This window comes from Tachypleus tridentatus, chromosome 3 (assembly GCF_004210375.1).
Source record: "Tachypleus tridentatus isolate NWPU-2018 chromosome 3, ASM421037v1, whole genome shotgun sequence".
Taxonomy (NCBI): Eukaryota; Metazoa; Arthropoda; class Merostomata; order Xiphosura; family Limulidae; genus Tachypleus; species Tachypleus tridentatus.
In genome coordinates this window covers 74,195,409-74,218,033 of record NC_134827.1, presented here as the reverse complement: position 1 = coordinate 74,218,033, position 22,625 = coordinate 74,195,409, and the positions used below count along the sequence as shown (strand labels likewise).

At 34.7% G+C, this 22,625-nt stretch overlaps 1 protein-coding gene across 4 annotated transcripts; it reads right to left on the bottom strand.

The window, feature by feature from the left end:
* Positions 1-6,779: 6,779 nt before the first annotated feature.
* On the bottom strand, positions 6,780-21,613 carry LOC143247193 (monoglyceride lipase-like). 4 transcript variants are annotated; one of them, XM_076494854.1, is made up of 7 exons: positions 21,204-21,613; positions 18,190-18,296; positions 17,873-18,009; positions 17,215-17,325; positions 11,480-11,656; positions 9,269-9,400; positions 6,780-7,576 (listed from the first exon to the last, which is right to left on the bottom strand). In XM_076494854.1, exons 1-7 carry the CDS (start codon positions 21,311-21,313, stop codon positions 7,475-7,477), a joined length of 876 nt encoding a protein of 291 aa, XP_076350969.1. In that variant the 5' UTR covers positions 21,314-21,613; the 3' UTR covers positions 6,780-7,474. The 4 variants fall into 4 exon arrangements, with proteins under 4 accessions (XP_076350969.1, XP_076350971.1, XP_076350972.1 ...); XM_076494856.1 differs by lacking the exon at positions 9,269-9,400; XM_076494857.1 differs by lacking the exon at positions 11,480-11,656.
* Between the last annotated feature and the right edge of the window lie 1,012 nt (positions 21,614-22,625).

The following is a 22,625-nucleotide window of genomic DNA, read 5'->3' as shown; positions in this document are numbered from 1 at the left end:
GACAAGCTGGTCTGAAATCGAAGTCAGAGAAATGATTCATTTAGAGCCTGCTTAAAGTTTAGTGAGTAGAATCTGTGGACAAGAATGAAACATAAAGTTTTCTCAGTTTTGTGTCATATTAGAGGGGTCTTCAACAGTAGCAACACAGAATCTCGTTTCGATGCACCGAATAATATGTCTAGTAATTTTAATCAATCGCTAAAAGGTGTCTTGCTTGATGCTCTAGTGTTAGCTTACCTGAGAACAGATGTCCTATTCATTCTGGATACAGATGACAGTAGATGTAAATAGTTGCAAATGCCAACGACGGTAAAATGTAAATAGTTACAGAAGCCGACGACGGTAGATGTAAATAGTGATATCAAACTTAGAATTCCGGATCCTCTATTTCACATTATAGATCTGTAAACTACCAAATCCCTTCTTGAAACCAATGACTGCTATTATTACAATCTACTGGTAATCTGTTACTTTAATGAGTGGACTGTTTGGCCAGTTTGTTAAACCAACACACTGGCTGACCAGCAGGTACGTCACTTTGAAGCACAGAGGACATGCATACTAACCACACAGCAAAATTCAGCATTGAGTTGTTTGATGAATAAGGCAATTTAACGATGACGCCATTCTCAATAACTGTCTTTAAACATTGTAGTACTATGTAGTACTATACGTTCTTTGTAACTTATTAGCGTTACTTACAAGAATGTGGCGTTGAATGCTGTCCTTAAGACCAACTGTCTGTAGGCAGTTGTAGTACACCACTGGTTTTCGGTAGCCTCACGACTGGAAAAGCGATACGTTGACATCCAATGACCATGCTGACTATTTATTGATGTTTAAAAGAACTGTACAGCTGAATCTTCAGAGCATTGATGGCATATGGTAGTGCACTATCTTGTATAAACTCAATATCCTGGTGAATGTCCTTCACTTCAAAAGTGAGTAATACCATCTTAGCTAACGTGCACCAGGTCCTGTAAGGACCAAAACAATAATGATTGCACTTCTGGTAAACCACACTCATCTTTAGATCATAAATCCGCAAGGATTTGCTTCTCCTCCAGATAATTCAGTTGTAGATGGTAGTGGAAGTCATCAGTCCACTACGTGAACAAGAGAAATAAATTCTAGGGCTAAGTTCAACTGTTTCTTTGGGTTAACCTTCAAGTCTTGTCTAGAAACAGTTGTGCTATAAATTCCTTGTTCTGTATTTTAATGTTAAGTGTTTCTTTGTATATACGGCTCATACCAAATACATGTAGGAGCACAGCCTATTATACAATATTAAATTTAATACTTCGTACCAAATGTTATAAAATAGGCATGCATATTAGCAGGTTTGTGAAAGGTAAACTAAACAACTTAAATAAAACAAACAATTAACGAGAAATTATTTATACACAGTAAATAACTTAATATAACACATGACCTGTATTTAGTGTTAGTAGTATGTTTTACAAATTATTTAACATAAAAACTTACGGTCGATTATGGTTCTTGTAAAATCAGTTTTCAGAAGTAGAAATATTATATGTTTTAGGGCAGGGTGTAACCTAGTATTTTTGATAAAAATATTTAGGGTTACAATGCTTTTCAGAAGTTTCTCTGCCGTACATTAAGCCAGTTTTTACTTCTCACGGGCGTGAAACACCAGTGATACTACGACAATGAGAATATTATAATAAGATGAAAACTTAATAGGAAAGTTATGTACATATTCCTCATAATGTTAAAAATGCATCTTCTTGATGTCTCTTGATAAGCCCACTAGTGGCACAACGACGGCTAGGGCAGGCAGAGCATAGATAGCCCAATGTGTAGCTTTGTGCTTAATTCCAATCAATCAGTTTCTTAATAATAATTCACACCGATGTGGTAAACTGTTGGAAAATTCGAAAAGATTTAACACATGTGGCGAAGAAAAATTAATGTTTATGCTTTACAACGAGGAATCCATAATTAGCATGTGTATTAAACATGCTAACTAAAACAAGTTCACTTATGCGGGTAAAATCTCTTTTTATCAAACCTGCCGCTTGGAGGTGCTGCTACTAACCTGATTGTTTGTATTTAAGTATAAAGCTACACAATGGACTATCTGTGCTCTGCCCATCATGGGTATCGAAACCCGGATTCTAGCGTTTAAGTCCGCGGACATACTACTGTGCCACTGGGGGGGGGGCGTTTTTGGATGAGTAAATTGTTTTTTTAGTGTTGGAGAGAGTTAACACGGAAGAATTCCTTGTTATAGTCATTTGAAGAATGGAGAAAGTTTTCCAGTTTCTAATTCTCTGTGAAGCTTTGACTAATTATGAAGAAATCAAGTCCATCTTCTGAAATTATCAGATATCATCCCTAAGAGTTATGTACTCGAACGAGCAGCATGGAAAAGTACGAACTTGGAAATAAGAATTGATAGGTTTAACTTTTGAAGGTTAAGTTGTAGAATTGTCCATTGAAATAAGAAAAAAGCTAGGCCTAATTTATGAAATGGTTTGATTGATAATATGGTTTGAACTGTTAAGTTAAATTCTTTGAAACATTTTATTACATAAGTATTTGAATGTATGTTTGTTTGTTTGTTTTGGAATTTCGCACAAAGCTACTCGAGGGCTATCTGTGCTAGCCGTCCCTAATTTAGCAGTGTAAGACTAGAGGGAAGGCAGCTAGTCATCACCACCCACCGCCAACTCTTGGGCTACTCTTTTACCAACGAAAAGTGGGATTGACCGTAACATTATAACGCCCCCACGGCTGGGAGGGCAAGCATGTTTGGCGCGACGCGGGCGCGAACCCGCGACCCTCAGATTACGAAGCGCACGCCTTAACGCGCTAGGCCATGCCAGGCCATTTGAATGTAAAGGGCTACATTCGAGTTGCATTGAAAAATTCAATATACGTTGACTATTTTTATTATTTTAAATTTAAAAAAATGTTTTTAGGAGGTCAATAAGAAGGTAACATCGATGGTACTACTAACTATTTATTGACTTGCCTTTTTGCATGTTTTGTAACTCTTTTCTGTGAAACCTTGAAAGTTTAAAAAGTTATTTCGAGATTTGATAAATGTTTTTCAATTAAAAGCATTTGTGTATCAGTCATATAATTATCAAATGCTTTCTCCCTGTTGAATACAAGTCTCGTTTTAAGATAATCCCCAGCTCACGCACTAATAGTCCTCTGACGGGTCAACAGTAAGTTTACGGAATTACAACCTAAATTAAAATAAAGTCTACTTTTACTCCTACCAGCTTGCTGTGATACACATTTTGGAAACTACTGGTGTATACGAAACAGAATAAAGTTTATAATAACTTCTGTTGGACCAAGAAATTTATATGGATATAAGTTGTGACATATTCACTTGTCCTCTTCAGTTGATGTAAACTTTGTTTTATTTTATATAACACTACGCGGTACTGAATATTTACTTATTATGATACTAATGCATAATATATGCACCTACTCATCAATGTAGATTTCATTGCCATCTGTAGTTCTGTACAAAACTTCATAATAGTTTCCAATGGCTTGGGGGTTGATTTACCACCACCCAGTCATAGAATCCCATGTATATTTTATCTTATTATTATATATATATGATTGATATTATGAATTAATGAAACACACTTTCTAACAAACATTATTATGGATGAAGAATCCCATGATTGGAAAGAAACTCCGGAACTTAAACTCAGGAACTCTGGTTAATGAAAGGTTGGAGAAAAGGGTGGCTAGTATCCTTGAATAGCTTAGTTGGATAGAACGTTGACCCTGTTATCCTAAAAAAGGGTCCTGCGTTAAACGTAACGTCTCAAGATAAGTACAAGAAATTAAAACCGTGCCTTGTCGGCTTGTTAAAGACGTTAACGCCATTACAGTAATGTTTGTTGGAAAGTGTGCTTTTACTGATTTGTAATATGAATTATGTGTGGTTTCTTATAGTAGACGAAAAATTAGATGTTTTTATTGATGAATGTATTATACCTTTAAAAAACACTAAAAACAAACTGCTTCTGCACAAACGTTATGTTTATTTTTTTTAATTTTGGGCAAAGCTACTCAAGGGCTATGTGGACTAACTGTTCCTAACTTAGAAGTGAAATACTAGAGAAAAGGAAGCTAGTTATTACTACTCACCGCTAATTCTTGGCTACTCTTTTACCAAGAAATAGCGGGATTGACAGCAACATTACAATTTCCCTACGGCTAAAAGGGCATGTTTGACACTAACCACCTGGCTATTCAAGTGTAAACCTAATGTAAGTTTTCAGTATTTAAAAGCCAATTAATACAGGATTTAACCATAGATTGCTCACAGTATGAAAATACACGAGTTTTATTTTAATTTATTATTTAAATATTTCTAAATTTCACATCCACAAGCAGTTCTTGTGAAATATATTTTGGTAAGTTATAGTTTGTTTTTGATTTCGCGCAAAGCTACTCGAGGACTATCTGCGCTAGCCTTCCCTAATTTTGCAGTGTAAGACTTGAGGGACCCACCGCCAACTCTTGAACTACTCTTTTACTACCGAATAGTGGGATTAACCGTCATACGAGGGCTGTTCAAAAAATACGCGGACTGACGTCATAAAACAAAATGTACTTTATTTAGAAGTTACAGGTCTGGGACCCCTTCAAAGTACTCTCCTCCCCAACACACACACTTATCCTAACGGTGTTTCCACTTGCTGAAACAGTCCTGATACGCTTCTTTTGTAATGTCCTCCAGCTCCTTCGTCGCATTTGCCTTAATCTCGGGAATCGTCTCAAATTTTCTTCCTTTGAAGGGTCTTTTGAGTTTGAGGAACAAGAAAAAATCGTAAGGACCAAGGTCAGGTGAGTAGGGGGGTGGGGAAAACAGTGATCGGGTGTTTGGCCAAAAACTCACGAGTTCTGAAGGCTGAATTTCGCAGCAACGTGGTGCATCTTCAATTTTTCGGTCAAAATCTCGTAACAAGATCCTACACTCTTCAGCAAGCTCCCTGACAGTCAGACGTCGATTTGCCCGCACCAGGGTGTTGATTTTGTCGACGTGTGGGTCGTCAGTTGACGTGGAAGGACGTCCAGGACGCTCATCATCTTCAATGGACTGTCGACCATCCTTAAAACGTTCATGTCACTTGAAACATGCCGTACGCTTCATAGCAACATCACCGTAAGCCGTGTTAAGCATAGCAAAAGTTTCAGTCGCAGATTTTCCAAGTTTAACACAAAATTTCACAGCAAGTCGTTGCTCCTTCAGGTCATTCATTCTGAAATCCGCCAAACGAAAAAATCGCAATTCACTTAAAACCGCGTAGCTAATACACAAATAAAGATATTTGCAATCGGGAAATGGCGTCGTAAATCAGCTGATCTGTGCAAACCTAGCGACACCAAGCGGATTCCCCTGGAACCAACTGGAGCCTCGGAATTCAAACAGTCCGCGTATTTTTTAACAGACCTCGTATTATAACGCCCCCACGGCTGAAAGGGCGAGCATGTTTGGTGCGATCGGGATTCGAACCCGCCACCCTCGGATTACGAGTCAAACGCCTTAACACGCTTGGCCATGACGGGCCCTTTATTTTATAAAAGTAAATCTTGAAATAACAACTTTAGTATCATGAACTTATATAAATCGTTTCACGTATAAAAAATGTATTTCTGGAGCTGGATACGAGTTTACTTGTTTCTACTTTGAAGATATGTGCATTTAATTAAAAACAAAGTGAGATTTTTCAGTTAACCCCTAACGGGACGTGACTACTACGCAACTTTATAATAATCGAACATTAAATCGTTTTGGTTAATTTTCACGGTTACACGTAGTTTAAATATAATACCACTTTAATAGCGAATAACTATTAAAGATACACCTGGAAATACTAATCACTCGTCGCAGCGTTTTTAATGGGGCACGTGAACAATAAAAGTGTAATTACATGTACTCTAAAGGGAGTGACGTCATCTGAAACTTGAAAACTGTTTTGATAACACTAGTTACTGGTAGAAAGTGTGTCGCTACCTGACTCAGTTTGGTGCTAATAGTATTTGAAACGAAAACAATCTTTATTTTCCAGATAAAAAAAAAAAAACACTTTTGACTTCAGCCAACGTTTCGTTGTAGAAGTTTTATCGGGGCTAATAGTACATGAACTGTTCCACTAGCCCTGATAAAATTGTTATAACGAAAATTTGGCTATTATAATATTTTTTATTGTTAACGAAAGAGTGGATATCGTCATCTTGTAACTATGTTGCCTTATGACTCGTTTGACTGTCTGTTTTAAGGCGTTTGGATGTCCGAAACCCATAAATGCCCCTCAGGAACACAGCAGCGTGTCTGTAAACTTAAAACGGTAGAAACAGGGTTTCAGTATACACGATAGGCAGAGTGCAGACAGCGTAGCTTTGTACTTAACTACAAACAAACACGTATAAACGTTTTTGCAACAAAAAATAAAATAATAAGTGAGTAGAAATGTATTAAGCCCATACATATATTTAAGTCTGGGTTACGTCCCTGATCAACATGGTTCACTATAAACTTCAAGTTTATTCGTCCACAATCGACCTTAACATCGTTAGATATTTTGATTTTCATTAAATTTTAGTTTGGTGCCGTACTGGCATGTTTCTGCTTCTTATTTGTTTTCATGTTCACTGCGGGAAAATGCAGTAAGTCACTAGATGATAAATATACGACAAAAGTTGCCTGAATTCTACAGCTATAAATTTTCAAGCATACTTCTGAGCCACTAAGAAAGAGTAATAGCTTGAACACGTGATTACCACCTTAACAAACAGATTTATTATGCAAAAAATAATAATTTCAAATACATATTTTTTTTATTTCAAGTTGCTTTTCTTGTTTTTATGTTTTGATTACCTACACTGCTATATTCAGAATAGCAGTAAACATTTGGCTAGTCACATAATTAACAATAATTTCAGACACATATTTATGTTTTTAACATGCTCTGTTTGTGGTCCATATGGCGCATAAAAGTTAAATGTTTGTCGTGCTTTTCGCTTGATTTACCTCACATACTTAGCGACATCTGTTGACAGGAACAGGTTTAACAACTTTCTGTTTAATTTAGAAATAAAGACACATTTGTAATGGACCCAACTAAGCTCATGATTTGACTTACACTGTAAAAGATGCGATTCAGTTAATTACATACAAATATATTATAGAAACTGATACCAAGCCGAGTTGAGATCAGGACATACATTCTAGAAGTAGTAATTTAAATAAATTTGATAATAAAGATAGGTTATTTTAACAGGTGGAATATGATTATATTATGACGTATATATATGTATAATTATTTGCGTAATATAAACGTGTTTGAAGTCGAACTTTCTCTAGAACCTTAATAAGAATACAACATACGGTTCAAACGTCAAAAATCGTGTTCTTGATCCACGATGTTTTGTAATTTTCCATTATAATTTTGAAGACTGGTGTGGTGTAATTTTACTGTATCCTTGCCGTTATCCAGTTGACTGTTTCACCTATTACTTGCTCAGGAATACCATCTGGCTCGAGTAAAAGGCAGTGATATGAATTTGGATAAACCTAAAAGAAGAAACATCAATAAACAAGGCTTAAAGACTAATCTAGAGCAGAAATAGTGAGTAAAAGCACAAGTTTCCTGATGTTTGGAGTGGAAGCGGTGGGAACCAGTGTTGATATGTATATCAAAAGAAGCATAAAACGTGAGTTAAACCTTTACCTTTTCAAGGCATACACGTGGATGCTTTTGAGCTCCAGTTCCAATTGGGTGAGCACATTAATCTATCCTCCTTGGATGAGGTACCACTTCATCGCTGGTTAAACCCAGCTAACAGCTAGGTATCCATTATACGGTCAGGTACACATAAACAAGTCGGGTAAAGTGGCTTGTTTAAGGATACAACAGCATGACGCGGGCGAGCCTTGAACTCGCAACCATCCGACTACGAGTCTAAACAGTATGTTTTTTTAATTTCGCGTAAAGCTACACGAAAGCTATCTGCTCTAGCCGTCTCTAATTTAGTAGTGTAAGACTAGAATCATCACCACCTACCACCAACTCTTGAGCTATTCTTTTAGCAACGAATAGTGTAATTGATCGTGACGGTATAACGCCCCCACGATTGAAAGGGCGAGTATGATGGTGTGACGGGGATTCGAACTTGCGATCTTGAGATTACAAGTCGAATGCTCCCTAACTACCTGGTCATGTCGGACAAGAGTCCAAAAAGAGAAAGTTCACGTTTAGAAGTCTAACAATGAGAAGTAGCATTGGTATGACTTACATACAGACTTTTATTATAGAAATGTTAACAGGACACGTGATATTGTTTTGATATGACTTACATACAGACTTTTATTATAGAAATGTTAACGTGATATTGTTTTGATATGACTTACATACAGACTTTTATTATAGAAATGTTAACGTGATATTGTTTTGATATGACTTACATACAGACTTTTATTATAGAAATGTTAACGTGATATTGTTTTGATATGACTTACATACAGACTTTTATTATAGAAATGTTAACGTGATATTGTTTTGATATGACTTACATACAGACTTTTATTATAGAAATGTTAACGTGATATTGTTTTGATATGACTTACATACAGACTTTTATTATAGAAATGTTAACAGGACACGTGATATTGTTTTGATATGACCTACATACAGACGTTTATTATAGAAATGTTAACAGGACACGTGATATTGTTTTGATATGACTTACATACAGACGTTTATTATAGAAATGTTAACGTGATATTGTTTTGATATGACTTACATACAGACTTTTATTATAGAAATGTTAACAGGACACGTGATATTGTTTTCTCTACAGTTTTCACCTGAAACCGATTTAGAAATTAAACATGACAATAATTGTCTATTTTAGTTTCAGATTATCTTGATCTAAATGTCGTCACAACAATTTGATCACGTTCCAGACATATTATTAAAAAGTTTAAAAATCAATGGAGAATAATAGTAAGAAATACAAAATAATTTTAGACATTATAAATAATGACATCGATTAAACTAACGAAAATGCAGTAAGTCAGTAGATGATAAATATACGACAAAAGTTAGTGAAACCTAACTTTACATTTATTGGCTTAACTCTTATACTCCTGATTTTCTATTATTGTTAGTTTGCACATACGATTTTAATAAACTTGCGAAAATCTTCAAAAGAAAACTTAACAAGGAACGACTTTCCAAAAATTCTTAGTTCTTAGAATACTTGCTTTTAAAGTCTTATCTTTGGTTTTAGAAGTTTCGTATAACTTCTTCGCTCCAGATATGTCACAAATCTTGTCCTGACCGCCATGATGGATTAGCAAGGGCACATCTACGTTTTTTAAATCAGCCTGCACTATCTGTTGTAATAAAACAAAGACACTGTTACTCAACGCCTGTGTGTAGCTGCTAACAGAAGAAAATGACTTTTGCTCAACATTTACGTTTTTGTAGCTTTGCCTTGGAAGTGAAACGAAATCATTACCTTGCATTGAATTTTTTTTACTGCACGTGTAGTTTCATCTATGAAAAAAGAATAAACTATATTTTGTTATCGAAACGTTTATTTTCCATCGTTGTGTATGAAATAATAAAAAAGCATAAATTTATTTCTGTTGTTAGAACTTTAATTTTCCTTTATTTACTTCTGTTCCTAGAAGTTTAATCTTCCTTTATTTACTCCTGTTGCTAGATGTTTAATCTTCCTTTATTTACTTCTGTTGTTACAAGTTTAATCTTCCTTTATTTACTCCTGTTGCTAAACGTTTAATCTTCCTTTATTTACTTCTGTTGCTAGACATTTAATCTTCCTTTATTTACTTCTGTTGCTAGACGTTTAATCTTCCTTTATTTACTCCTGTTGCTAGACGTTTAATCTTCCTTTATTTACTTCTGTTGTTACAAGTTTAATCTTCCCTTATTTACTTCTGTGGTTACAAGTTTAATCTTCCTTTATTTACTTCTGTTGCTAGAAGTTTAATCTTCCTTTATTTACTCCTGTTGCTAGACGTTTAATCTTCCTTTATTTACTTCTGTTGCTAGACGTTTAATCTTCCTTTATTTACTTCTGTTGCTAGACGTTTAATCTTCCTTTATTTACTTCTTTTGCTAGACGTTTAATTTTCCTTTATTTACTTCTGTTGTTATAAGTTTAATCTTCCTTTATTTACTTCTGTTGTTACAAATTTAATCTTCCTTTATTTATTCCTGTTGCTAGACGTTTAATCTTCCTTTATTTACTTCTGTTGTTACAAGTTTAATCTTCCTTTATTTACTCCTGTTGCTAAACATTTAATCTTCCTTTATTTAGTTCTGTTGCTAAACGTTTAATCTTCCTTTATTTACTTCTGTTATTAGAAGTTTAATTTTCCTTTATTTACTTCTGTTGTTAGAAATTGAATCTTCCTTTATTCACTTCGGTTGCTAGACGTTTATTCTTCCTGTATTTACTTCTGTTGTTAGAAGTTTAATCTTCCTTTATTTTCCCCTGTTGCTAGACGTTCAATCTTTTGTTAATTTCTTAATCACTTGGTGGCTGAAGGCGTAATCTGTTGCATTAGGATAGTAGAATTTTTTTACCTCTTACGTTACATACTTTGGTGTCCACATGTTGAATGATATTCATTAAAGTTATGTTGTTTCTTTTAACAGTCCTTATCTTCTCTGTAAACTACCATGAAGACGATTATAGGTAATTAAAGGGATTATTGGAATATTAATGGTATCTTTGCTTACAATTGCCTTACTCATATATATTGTTATTAGAAAGCCTCTAACCAACAAAGTCATGAACCACAATTAATTTGGTGCATAAATAATTGAGAAAACAGTTTGTTTAAAACCTATGTTAATAGGACCTGGCATAATGTCTAAAATATTTACAGAGTTGAAAGCGCGTCGTCAACAGGTAGGGTACAAAAGTAACACCAAAATCCCTGGCTTTTAAATTTCACCCCAGACACTGCGTTTGGAACTGCGTGTTCAAGGGATTAAATCGACTCAAAACGAACTCAGAGTAGTAGAGAAATAAAACTTGAAAGTTTAAAGGCAATAGTATTAAAATGATATAAATGACCAAAAATCACATTTCTCGAACATGTAACAACCTTTTTGAGCAAGAGTATATGATAGTAAAACAAACTTATAATTCCAGAAAAGAGGAAAGCCGAATCATGTTAGACAAATACAAAACTGACTTAGCCCTGTGCATTGTATCCATCCTCAGCTCTCTCGTACACAATGTGAACTGGTGTATCTGTCACGGTTTAAAGAACATAGCTGAGAATGGAGTGCACTTAAAGAATCTACATGTATGCTTCAAACTTCTAATCTGAACTCTAGCTACGGAAGCTTCTGAGTACCACATTAAAATACACTTACGGAGGCTTTCGATTGCCACCAGCTATTAGGATACTGTTTTGCTTAGGTTTCGTACTTACCGGTGCTTTGTCCAACATAGTTTTAGCCCAGCCTGCTTTGACCCAAAGACCTTTGTACATATATGGATCCTCTAATACCTTCTGTTTGCCTTCGTTCGTCCGAATTACCAGGTCATAGTTCATAGTGCTAACAGGGAAACTGGGAAAGAACCGTCCTAACCAGTTGGCTATAAAACGCTGTCATAGTTAGAAAAAAAAAATCAAGATTACAAAAAAATACAAACGTGAAATCCTGGACCTGATATTACTCCTAGAGACAAAATTATATTTTTAAAGGATATTGTAATTTCAGTTGTGGGTGCGTTATTGAAGCAACAGTCAATCCCAGTAATCATTTAAGAGAGGAGATTGGTTGTCAGTTCCTTCATAAACGACGAGGACTCCTCATTGTTTACCTAACCTCTAATCAGTAGTTTAAAATCAGGAACTGATGTGTCTGGCACTCAATATTTCTGATCTGATCCCTTAGCCCTTGGAGTTTCTCATAATCGACGTTTAGCCCAAAATAACTGTCAAAAATTAAATAATTAACGCTACCATCACGACCAGTATTCCTACATTTTTCTTTCACTCCGCACGCGACTAAGAACAAATTATGACAGTTTCAGTATCACGTGACTTTTTCTTCGCATCTTTTTTCTCAAGGGCATCAAAACAAATTAGCTCGATTTGTTTATCTTGTTTCATATCAAAGCTAAGGAATGCACTACACGTGCGCGCTCCTCGAAGACCCGCTGAGGACATATTAACTTCTTTAGATCTTATATTTAAACATATTAGCATCACATTCATAACGTTTTATTTAATATTAAACTAATGTTTCCCAACAGTGTACACTAACATTAAATAACTGATGAGCAGCAGGAATAGATGGAAAATGAGACCAAAATCTAACATGTTATCCTTTATTCAAAAAGTTATGAACCCTATTTTAAGTATTAGGTCTTTTCACGAAATTCTTACACATCCAGACCTGATCGTTGCGGTTATTTTTTACATTGTTGTTAGATAAGTAAACAGACAACAATCCTATGTAATATTATTTACTAATATACATGAATACGTTCAGTTTATCGTAACTTCTTAAGACCCACATTTTCACGCAGTGTCCATGCTTGATGGAGTTCTACTGACTAGATAAAAAACTAAGTTTGTTGTAATATGTGGATTGGAGACGGATTTACTTTTACGATTCAGTGAGAAACCGCCACCCTTCGCCCACAAACATATATTCAGGTAAATTAGCGATAACTTTACAGACTTACAACATCGAACTTGGAGTTCGATTCTCCGCACTAGACAGAGTTCAGAAAGTTTTGTGTGGCTTTACACTGATGCAAACATACTCAGAAAAAAATAATAAAAAAAAGTTTATTGACCTAGGGAAGATTCATATGTAACAAGCGGTTCTAAACTGTTTCGATTATTAGCTGAAATAAGTTGATTTTAGCCAGCATCAATTTGTACTGTCCACTAAGAAGACCGGACATGCTTACATGCCGGATATGAGCAGTATTCATGGTCTAAATACTTGTTGGGTCTACTGGCTCTTGTCCGAAACGAGCCCAACAAAAATTGACCGTGGCTAGGTTCTGAGACTTGCTTAAATGTCTATTTTACCACTCCATTAGAAAGAATTGTCGTCAATCAAGTTTTATATTTGACAAAAAATCAAGGAGACATTTTAAACATAATAATCTTTGTACAGATTACATTTTTAGTAATTAATTTATGATTTTAATTAAATTTATGTTGTTTTTTTTATAATTTTATTTTAAAAAACAACAAAACTTTTAAACTTTTTTGAAGAAGAGGATTAGTGAAACCTCCGGACATACAACGCTAAAATTCAGTGTTTGACTCTTAGCGGTGGACAAGAGCCCAAATAGTCCGCTGCATCTTTTGCACAAAAAATGTAACAAAAGGTTGTCTTTTATATATGCAAAAACGGCTCGTTTGGGTTGAGAAAATATTTTACATAGAAGAGCGAACAACATTTCGACCTTCTTCGGTCATCGTCAGGTTCACAAAGAAAGAGGTAACTGACCGGAAGCTGACCACATGTTTGGAAGGGGTTGTGCATCTTAGTGTCGGAATGTAGAGGGCGGTGTTAGATGTTTGAATATATAATTTTATTTATTTTATTATATTAATATAGGTATAAAGGCGTTTCTTTATATTGGTTTATTTTGGGTTTAAGTTGTTGTATAAGTAAGGCTTCTTTAATTTTGCGTTTGTTTATGTTTGTTTCTTTATTTAGTATTTGGGTGTTTTCTATGGTTATGTTGTGTTTATTTGACTTGCAGTGTTCGAAAACGTGTGAAGGTGACTTTTTTATGTTCTTTGAATCTGGTTTCCATTTTTCTACTTGTTTCTCCAATATAGAAGTCGTGGCAGTTATCACATTGTATTTTATAAATAATGTTGATGTGGTGTTTGTCAGTGTAGTTCTTACATAGTATAGACCTCAGTTTTGTGCCGGGTTTTTGAATAAATTTGGTATTAACTGGAATGTCATATTTTGTTACTAGTTTTTGCCAAATGTTGGTTATTTGTCTGCTGATGTCGGAAATATATGGTATGCAGCAGTATATGGTTTCGTGATTTTTTTGATTCGTGAGATATATTTACTTTTGTTGGTTGATTTTGCTTTCTGTCTAGGTGTGTGCGCATAATGTTTTCTACGGTTTGTGGAGGAAACTTATTGATGTTGATGAAGTATTGTTTTATTTTGTCTAATTCATCGTTAATTTTATCTGGTGAACATAGATTTATGGCTGTGTTTATTTGGTTTCTTGTATGTTGAGTTTTTGTTTTGTTTCGTGTGCTGAGTCCCAAGGAATGTATAGTCCAGTATGGGTGATTTTTCGGTGGATTTCTGTGTCGGTTCTTGTAATTTTGAGGTTAAGAAATGATATTTGATTGCTTTCTTCCTGTTCACATGTGAAGTTAATGTTGGGATGCATCGAATTAATGTGATTGAAAAATTAAGTATGTGTTCTGTAGATTTGAATCCCGCAACCGTGTCATCTACATATCTGTACCAGTATAGTGGTGGATGTAATGCTGTGTTAATTGCTTGTGTTTCAACTTGTGTCATAAAAGTATTGGCTAGAACTGATGATACTGAGATGCCCATGCTTAGGCCATTTGTTTGTATAAAGTTTTGGTTGTTGAACATGAAGTTTGTCTTTATCGTGGTGATTTCTATGAGGGTTGCTAATTGGTTGCTGGGAATGTCTATAGTTGGGTTAGGGTCTCGGATATAGAGTTCTAAGGCTATCTTGCAGGCTTCAGTGGTTGGAACTTCTGTAAAGAGGGATATAACATCGAAACTGGCCATTAAGGCTTTATGATTGAGTTGATTAAGATTAGACTTGAAATTAAAAGAGTCTTTGATGAATGAGCTGGCTGATGTTACATATTTGGAGAATGCCCATGCTATGTATTTACCAAGATTGTAATTAAACGATTCATATGTGGACATTATTGGTCGTAATGGACAATCTGGTTTATGAGGTTTGGGGATGCCGTATATTTGTGGTATGTGTGAGTCGGTTTTACGTAGGTGGGAATAAAGTGTTTGTGAAATTGTGTTGGCTTTTTTCATTTCTAGTAGTAATTTGTTTAGTTGCGTCTCGTGTGTCTTTGTTGGATTTGTGTGTATTCGTTTAAATTTGTTCGTGTCTGATAGGATGTTCTTCATTTTTTGGATGTATTCATTTGTATTCATTATGACTATAGCGTTTCCTTTATCTGCTTTTAGAGCTTTTATGTTTTTGTCTTGTTTTAGGTTTTTAATGGAATTAATGTCTCTTTTTGTAAGATTGTTGTTTAGTTTTCTGTTTTGTGAAATTATGTTGATGGTTTTGTGAGAAAATTCTTTGAAAAAATCGTTTAAGATGTATTTTTTAGGTGTTTCTGGAAAATATAAATTTTTAATTTTACCTGGGAAGTTTGGCTGTTGGATGTCAATAAAATTATCTAAGTTGTCTTCTGTCTGTTGGTTGTTTTTGTTTGTTTCCTTGTTTTTGTTTTCTGTAGAAAGTATCACAAGTCTCCTGGATAGTTCTTCTAAACATGTTTTAATTTCTAAGGTTGGAATGTACCTAGGTGCTATTGCGAAGTTGAGTCCTTTGTTAAGTAGATGTATCTCGTCTGTGTTTAATTGTCGGTCGGATCTGTTAATTATGAGGTTAGTCAACGGTTTGTCGTGTTGGTGCATCTTAGTTTTCCTAGTTTTTTTGTTGTGGCAGATCCTTTTGTCTCTGTCGTTCTTAGTATTGATTTGGTTTATGTTTCATTGTATAAGTCCGTAAATATCTGGTTTAATGCAGCATGCCAGTTGATGGTCCAGGTTCATTTCTTGTTTTTGTAAGTCATGTAGTTCTTTGTATTTTGTGTTCAACATGGCTTTAAGTAGTTTTTTCTGTAAATTTTGAATAATGTTTGTGTATTTATTAAAATTTTTTGAAAGTTTTACCTTTACAAAATTTGGGGTTAGTTGTTCCTTTCTACATTGTTGAATAAAATAGATGTCATTTCTTCTATTGGTAATTCTTTGGTTTAAATTTCTTAGTTTCTTAACAATCGTGTGAGCGTGTACTATTAACAGTGGTGTACGGTATGCTAGTTCAGACATAATGGTAACAGGTAAGTACAAATACACTGAGAAAAACACAAAGACTTACACTTCTCGTACAATCGCCGTGATGAAATAATAATCAGTGTTGTCTTCTACTAGAAAATTTCCCCAGCCTAGTGCAACGCATAGGTCACAAGATGTACTGTTTTCGGTTGGTCTTATCACATGAGCGAGATTTCCTATGTATTTCACCGTTCATAAGTCTATCATTTGATAACAATTTCGTGGAATAAAGAAGCATCTTTTTTTGAAATAGCAACCATGCATGGAGAAATCGGCACTAGTTATAGTCCCAGGTCCGAAACGTAGTATGTTATTGTATTCCCTTTACACTTCAACCAGTAAGGGCGTTCTGGATGTAACAACAAACCTTGCAATTGTGTTAAATGTAGACCAACAATAAGAGATGGGTATTGTTGTACTAGTTATAAATTATAACTTATAATAACCCTACTATTCTGTTAAATGTAACCACACGATAAGAGGTGAGTGTTCTTGTACTAGTTGTGTGTTTTCTTATAGGAAAGCCACATCGGGCTATCTGCGGAGCCCATCGAGGGGAATCGAACCCTTCAGCGTTCTAAATCCGTAGACATACCGCTGTACTAGCGGGGAGCGTTGTACTAGTTATAAATTATAACTTATCATAACCATATTATTGTGTTGAATGTAGTCGCACAATAAGAGGTGGGTGTTGTTTTGCTAGTTATAACTTATAATGACCTTACTATTGTGTTTAATGTATTTACACGATAATAGGTGGATGTTATTGTACTAGTTATAAATTGTAACTTATCATATCCCTAAGGTTGTGTTAATGTAGACACGGTAAGAGGTGTTTGTTGTTGAACTAGTTATAAATTATATTTTATCATGACACTACTGTTGTGTTAAATTGAACCACATGAAAAGGGTGGGTGTTGTGCTTGTTTCAGATTATGAATTATCACAACACTACTGTTACGTTAAATATGGCCACACGATAAGAGGTGAGTGTTGTTGTAGTAGCAGTTCTTTAGTATAAATGACCTTAAGATATTTCATGCATATCATTTACAACTGGTACCACTAAATCATCTTCGAATTTTACCTTCAAGGGCGTGACTCCTTGAGCATTCCACGAAATACCAGCTGCTATGGCAACAAAACCACTGAATTCGTCTGGTTTCTTTAGAGCAGCTAAAATTCCAATTGTACCTCCCTGTTACAGAAATAAAGAAAGAGTAAACGTTTTACACAGTTGTTTGTTGGAACAATCGTTTCTGTTTTTGTAACTAAAAAATGTGCAGATTAGACATTTAGAATATTTTTTTACCTCACCAAGGTTCACCTAGAAACTCTGGGAAACACTGAAAACACATTCATTCAAAAATGCAGGAAATATTAAGTCAGAACGAACTTGGAAACATCTGTACACTCGTTTTAGTGTTTTAAATAGTATATTTAATAAATTGGTAAATAACCTACTTCATAATCGTACAATTAAATTATAATAATTTATTAATTCAATATTCTTGTAAACCTATTTATGAACAAAATATGATTTATAGCGTGAACAATTTCAGTGAGTTTATTAAGTTATATTTGTTATAAGTTGCTGTTAAGGAGAATTGGAACTGGTAGAGGTAGGACTATATATATATGTAACATAAAATTATTTTTTTAAATTACTGTGAGTATGTGAAATCCAGTAAAATATTTTTGTTTATTTAAGTCAACAGCTGTTTTATTAAGTACACATTTCCTACCATTGAATGCCCGACGAGAAACACTGGAAGTCTCGGATATTTCTCTTTCATTTTATTTATATGAAGAAATACGTCTTCAACGCAGTTGTCTAGATTGCCTACCAGAGTACGAGCGCCTTCACTTCGACCATGACCCACTAACCAGAGAGAGAAAGAGAAACTTTAATGGTATCTAATCTGCACTCAGTTTTGTTGGGTTGGCAAGAAAGGAGGGTGAAGTAATATGGAATATTAACAAGTTTATTATGTTTAGCTGAGAGATAAGATTTTAAGTAGACGAGTCGTTTAATACGGACGATAAAAGAAACATCGCTTACCATGATCGTGACCAAAGGTTAAAATTTGAGATTTAACCAGAGCTTGAGCGAAATCTTCGAAAACACAACAGTGTTCAGCATATCCATGCGCCACGAAAGCTAGAGCTCTGAGAAAAAGAAAAATTTGAAATTAAATAGAGATGCTATTGTTAACTGCAAATATCCTTTTGAATTTAGTGTTTCTATAAGATTTGTACTTATTTAAGTAATTTTCAAAACAACTCTTAATGTTGCTCCACGAACAGTCGATGTCCAAAGTTAGAGACTCTCTTTTAATAAGAAGGGACACATAAATCCTTGTAAAGGGTGTGATATACTAAACTCCCCATAATGAACAAGAATACATAAATAGTGGTAAAGGATGTTTGTTTTTGAATTTCGCGCAAAGCTACACGAGGGCTATCCGCGCTAGCCGTCCCTAATTTAGCAGTGCAAGACTAGAGAGAAGGCAGCTAGTCATCATCACCCACCGCCAACTCTTGGGCTACTTTTCAGCCAACGAAGAGTGGGTTTGACCGTAACTTTATAATTCCCCCACGGCTGAAAGGGCGAGCATGTTTGGTGTGACGGGGATTCGAACCCACGACGTAAAGGATGTGATATACCAGATTCCTACAATGAGTCGGAAAAATAAAACATTTCTTTCTAACCAGGATCATTTACAATAATTTGTGTATTGATTTCATCAGCTCGAACCCAAATCATCTTAAAGGGTAATACTGTTTTTTAACAAGGGATATTTAGTATATTCAACTTGAACAGTGTCTTATGCGACATGTGGACTTAAGGACGAGATCAGAGTTCACAAGGTTCAGGCACGACAGACATTACTAATTCATAACTTCTGAGCAGAGAGGCAGCAACTGATCAGTAGCACCTGCCGTCTAATAAGTGAGAGAAAATGTTCAACCACTAATTATTGCTAATATATATATATATATATATTAACCCTATCAACCTTATTCAACCACAGGCTTCAATGAAGAGGTTGTAAGTACGCTATGCAAATATATCCTTTCACAATCGAAATTATATCATAACTATTTGTTTGAAATTAATCACAAAGCTTCATAATGTACCCTGTCTTTCATGGGTATCAAAACTCAATTTATAATACTGTGTAAGTCCAAACACACACCGTTGTGCTACTCGGGAGGGGGGAATTGGTTTGTAGTAAATAATGATAATGAAGGTATGTTGCTTCTAACCATTTTGCCCTAATGCTCCCTCATGCACATTGTGTTCAATCCGCATCTCCCTTGCGTTATGTATATGTATATATATATATAAATATATATAAAGGAAATGTAGCTAGAAAAGTGGATTGACTGAAATCGTCTAATTTTACAGGAGTCAAACCTGACAATCCCCAATTCATGTTTCTCTCACCCCTTCTTCTATTCATGTTGCTGTTTGTTCAAAAAGGGACCAAGTGTTTCTCAATGTTTTCAAGTGTTTCTCAATGTTTCCAAGTGTTTCTCAATGTTTCCAAGTGTTTCTCAATGTTTCCAAGTGTTTCTCAATGTTTCCAAGTGTTTCTCAATGTTTCCAAGTGTTTCTCAATGTTTTCAAGTGTTTCTCAATGTTTTCAAGTGTTTCTCAATGTTTTCTTTCTTAACTTCTCATTAACTAGATGTCGCTACTTCTTGTTTTAACGTGAATTTAATGAACATTTATTAGTTTTTACACTCACACAACATATGACATACACACTTAAATTCATCTATTTTTAATCAATGTATATTCAATCTGGCTCGACGAGTCTCGGTAGTTTTCGAAGGGTCTCGTCGGACCCAGATTTAGAATATATAGTATTGTTCAAATATTATTTTATTATTTGACATCAGCTTTTCCATCCACTCCGAAACTCTAAAGTCATTCTATATTTTAATTTAAATGCATTTATGCTCCTAGTGGCTGCAAGAAGTACAAGCCATTAAAAATTATTGCATTTATTTCCTTGTTTTGTTTTACACCATACCAACCACATTATCTTCTTATAGCCTGCCTGTACAAGAAGAACAGCACTGTTGACGGCAAAATAGATTCAAAATTCATGTTGTTGGTAGATTTAAAAGTTACTAGATTTTTAACAGCTGTGACAGTAGCCTAGACTTAACTATAAGTTTGGTCTGCAATGCTACCCCATCTTTAAAACTTGGTTGATTTTGTTAATTTGTTTCTTGTTCAGCTACACGATGGGCTTTTCTGGATTTTGCCCACTGCGGGTTTTAAAGCCTGGTTTTTAGTATGTTATAATCCTGTAGACTTTCTACTGAGGATTTAACTAGGTTTGGCTTACTACTGTAACTCTAGATTACAGAAATGGTTTCGCACGAGCTCAGTCACGTGCCTGAACTAGCACCATTATTTACACTAATCCAGGAGGAAAACACAAAGTCCGTGTTTCATGGCCTTTACGCCTACATTAAACAACTTACTGATATTATTTTTTATTTATATTATCAATTATTTAGTTAGTAGACTTCTGCAGTGACACTATTTAGTTCAATAAGTTCAAATATTTAGGCCTGATCAATATTTTTGTTTTAATAATACGAAAAAAGAGAGCAGGTGCACCAGAAATTACGTATTTCAAATTTATATATATATCTTTCTGGTTTTCGAATAACAACGAGTAAATGACACTTGTAGTCTGGTGAAGAGAGTAGCGTAGTAAATAAGTTCCTAAACAAAGTTCAGAAACTTAAATTGCTAGTAAATGGTCAGTATCTATTTTAGATTATTGTTAAAGCTAGGATTTATCCTTAGCACGGCCTTTTGTTTTACTGACTACTTTATACATATCACAGGTTGGGACCACATCGCGTGCTCGAAAAATGCTTGAACTATCCTTGAATCTGGTATTAGAGTGTTCCTTTAAGCGAAGCTTATGTTAAAAAATAGGCAAAAACTACGAACTTTTTTACTCGCAATTTATAAAATTTGACATTTATTTAAAATGCACGTTCTACTGTACAGTTCAAACTATTATCTACACAGCTAAACCATACCTGGGTTTTCCCTCTGTCAACCAGTTCTTGCAAAACAACTGATTACCTGTGCAGCTCTTAATATAAAAACAATTAACGTCCTCTTTCGGCAATTCTCCGTCATTTGGCATTTCTACCTGCACAAGATTGAGGCGACGTCGTTGTTTGGCAACAGTATCTAACACTCTTCGTTGCGTGTTACGGCGCGTTTATACTCATAATAATACCAATACATGGCCATGACATAACTCCAGTCGCAGCAGAATAATTTGTGTTTGGTAAGTCTGTAAGAAAACACGTAAATTCTGTTCTTCTTGACACACATAAATTTATTCGATAAACAATGAAATCAACACCAACATTTGGTTTAAAACTTCTCTCGTCCCAAGTTCGTGGAAACGGATCTTTTCAGTTATATTTAGACCTGGGTTGAGACGAGCATGCTGCATTACGTGTTATTCAAAGTTTGGAATGTGTCGGTGTTAGCCTAATTTTACGTACTCTCACGTAACATAACTTCAGTTCCCATTTTTCATTCGTGTGTCATTATCTTAGGTAACCTTTAACTTGTGTTTAGCTGGCTATGATTTTTAGTTTTCGTTTTAACTTTGGACGTTAGTCAAAAACAAATTAAGCTAGGAAATAATTTGGAGTGTTTCGTTAGTCACTTCAGAGAAAGTAGGTATGAAAACTGTTATGTTTCGTTAGACAAATAATATCGTTGTTTCAGCTTAGTAAAAAACTAAAAATACGACCACTGTTTTACATCATGAAATAAAGAAAGTCCATGTGAAAATATAGGATTTCGCTAAATAGTTTTGTTGTTTTCACTAAAACTAGAAGAAATAATGTAGAAGAACGGAAAATGTTACTTTACGTAATCCTAAGATGTTAGAAATAACTTAATAGATTTATAGTTCGTAAACGAACAGACATAGTCGATTTGGACATTGTCCAGAGTCACAGTGATACCGCGATTAAAAATGTGTCAAATAATATATTTGTTCAATATTGTAATGATGGCAAAAAAGTGATATGTGAAAAGTTACAACTTTAGTGACTGATCATACATTACAAGAGAAAACAGTAATATTATAACCGTGTGACAGCTTACTTCAGGATGCTTTACGTATGGATTAAAAGTTAGCTTAGTGTGAAATAAATACCCTAATAACTGTGTGTTAGCCATGATAGGAGTTTATGCCTTTTCCAGATAGAGTTTTGAATAATGATTCGATCGTGGTAAAAACGTTTTAGTTGAAAATTTCAAAAACATTCCAGTGGTCTATCCAGGAAACGTTTTGAAAAATGTTTGGTACTGTCTCATTACGGAACTTCATATCCAATGATTGACGGGAAATCTCACAGTTCTCATAATAGCCGCTGTTTCCAACTGTAAGAGAAAGTTGTTTAATAATGACAATGATTTTAATGTTAAAATAT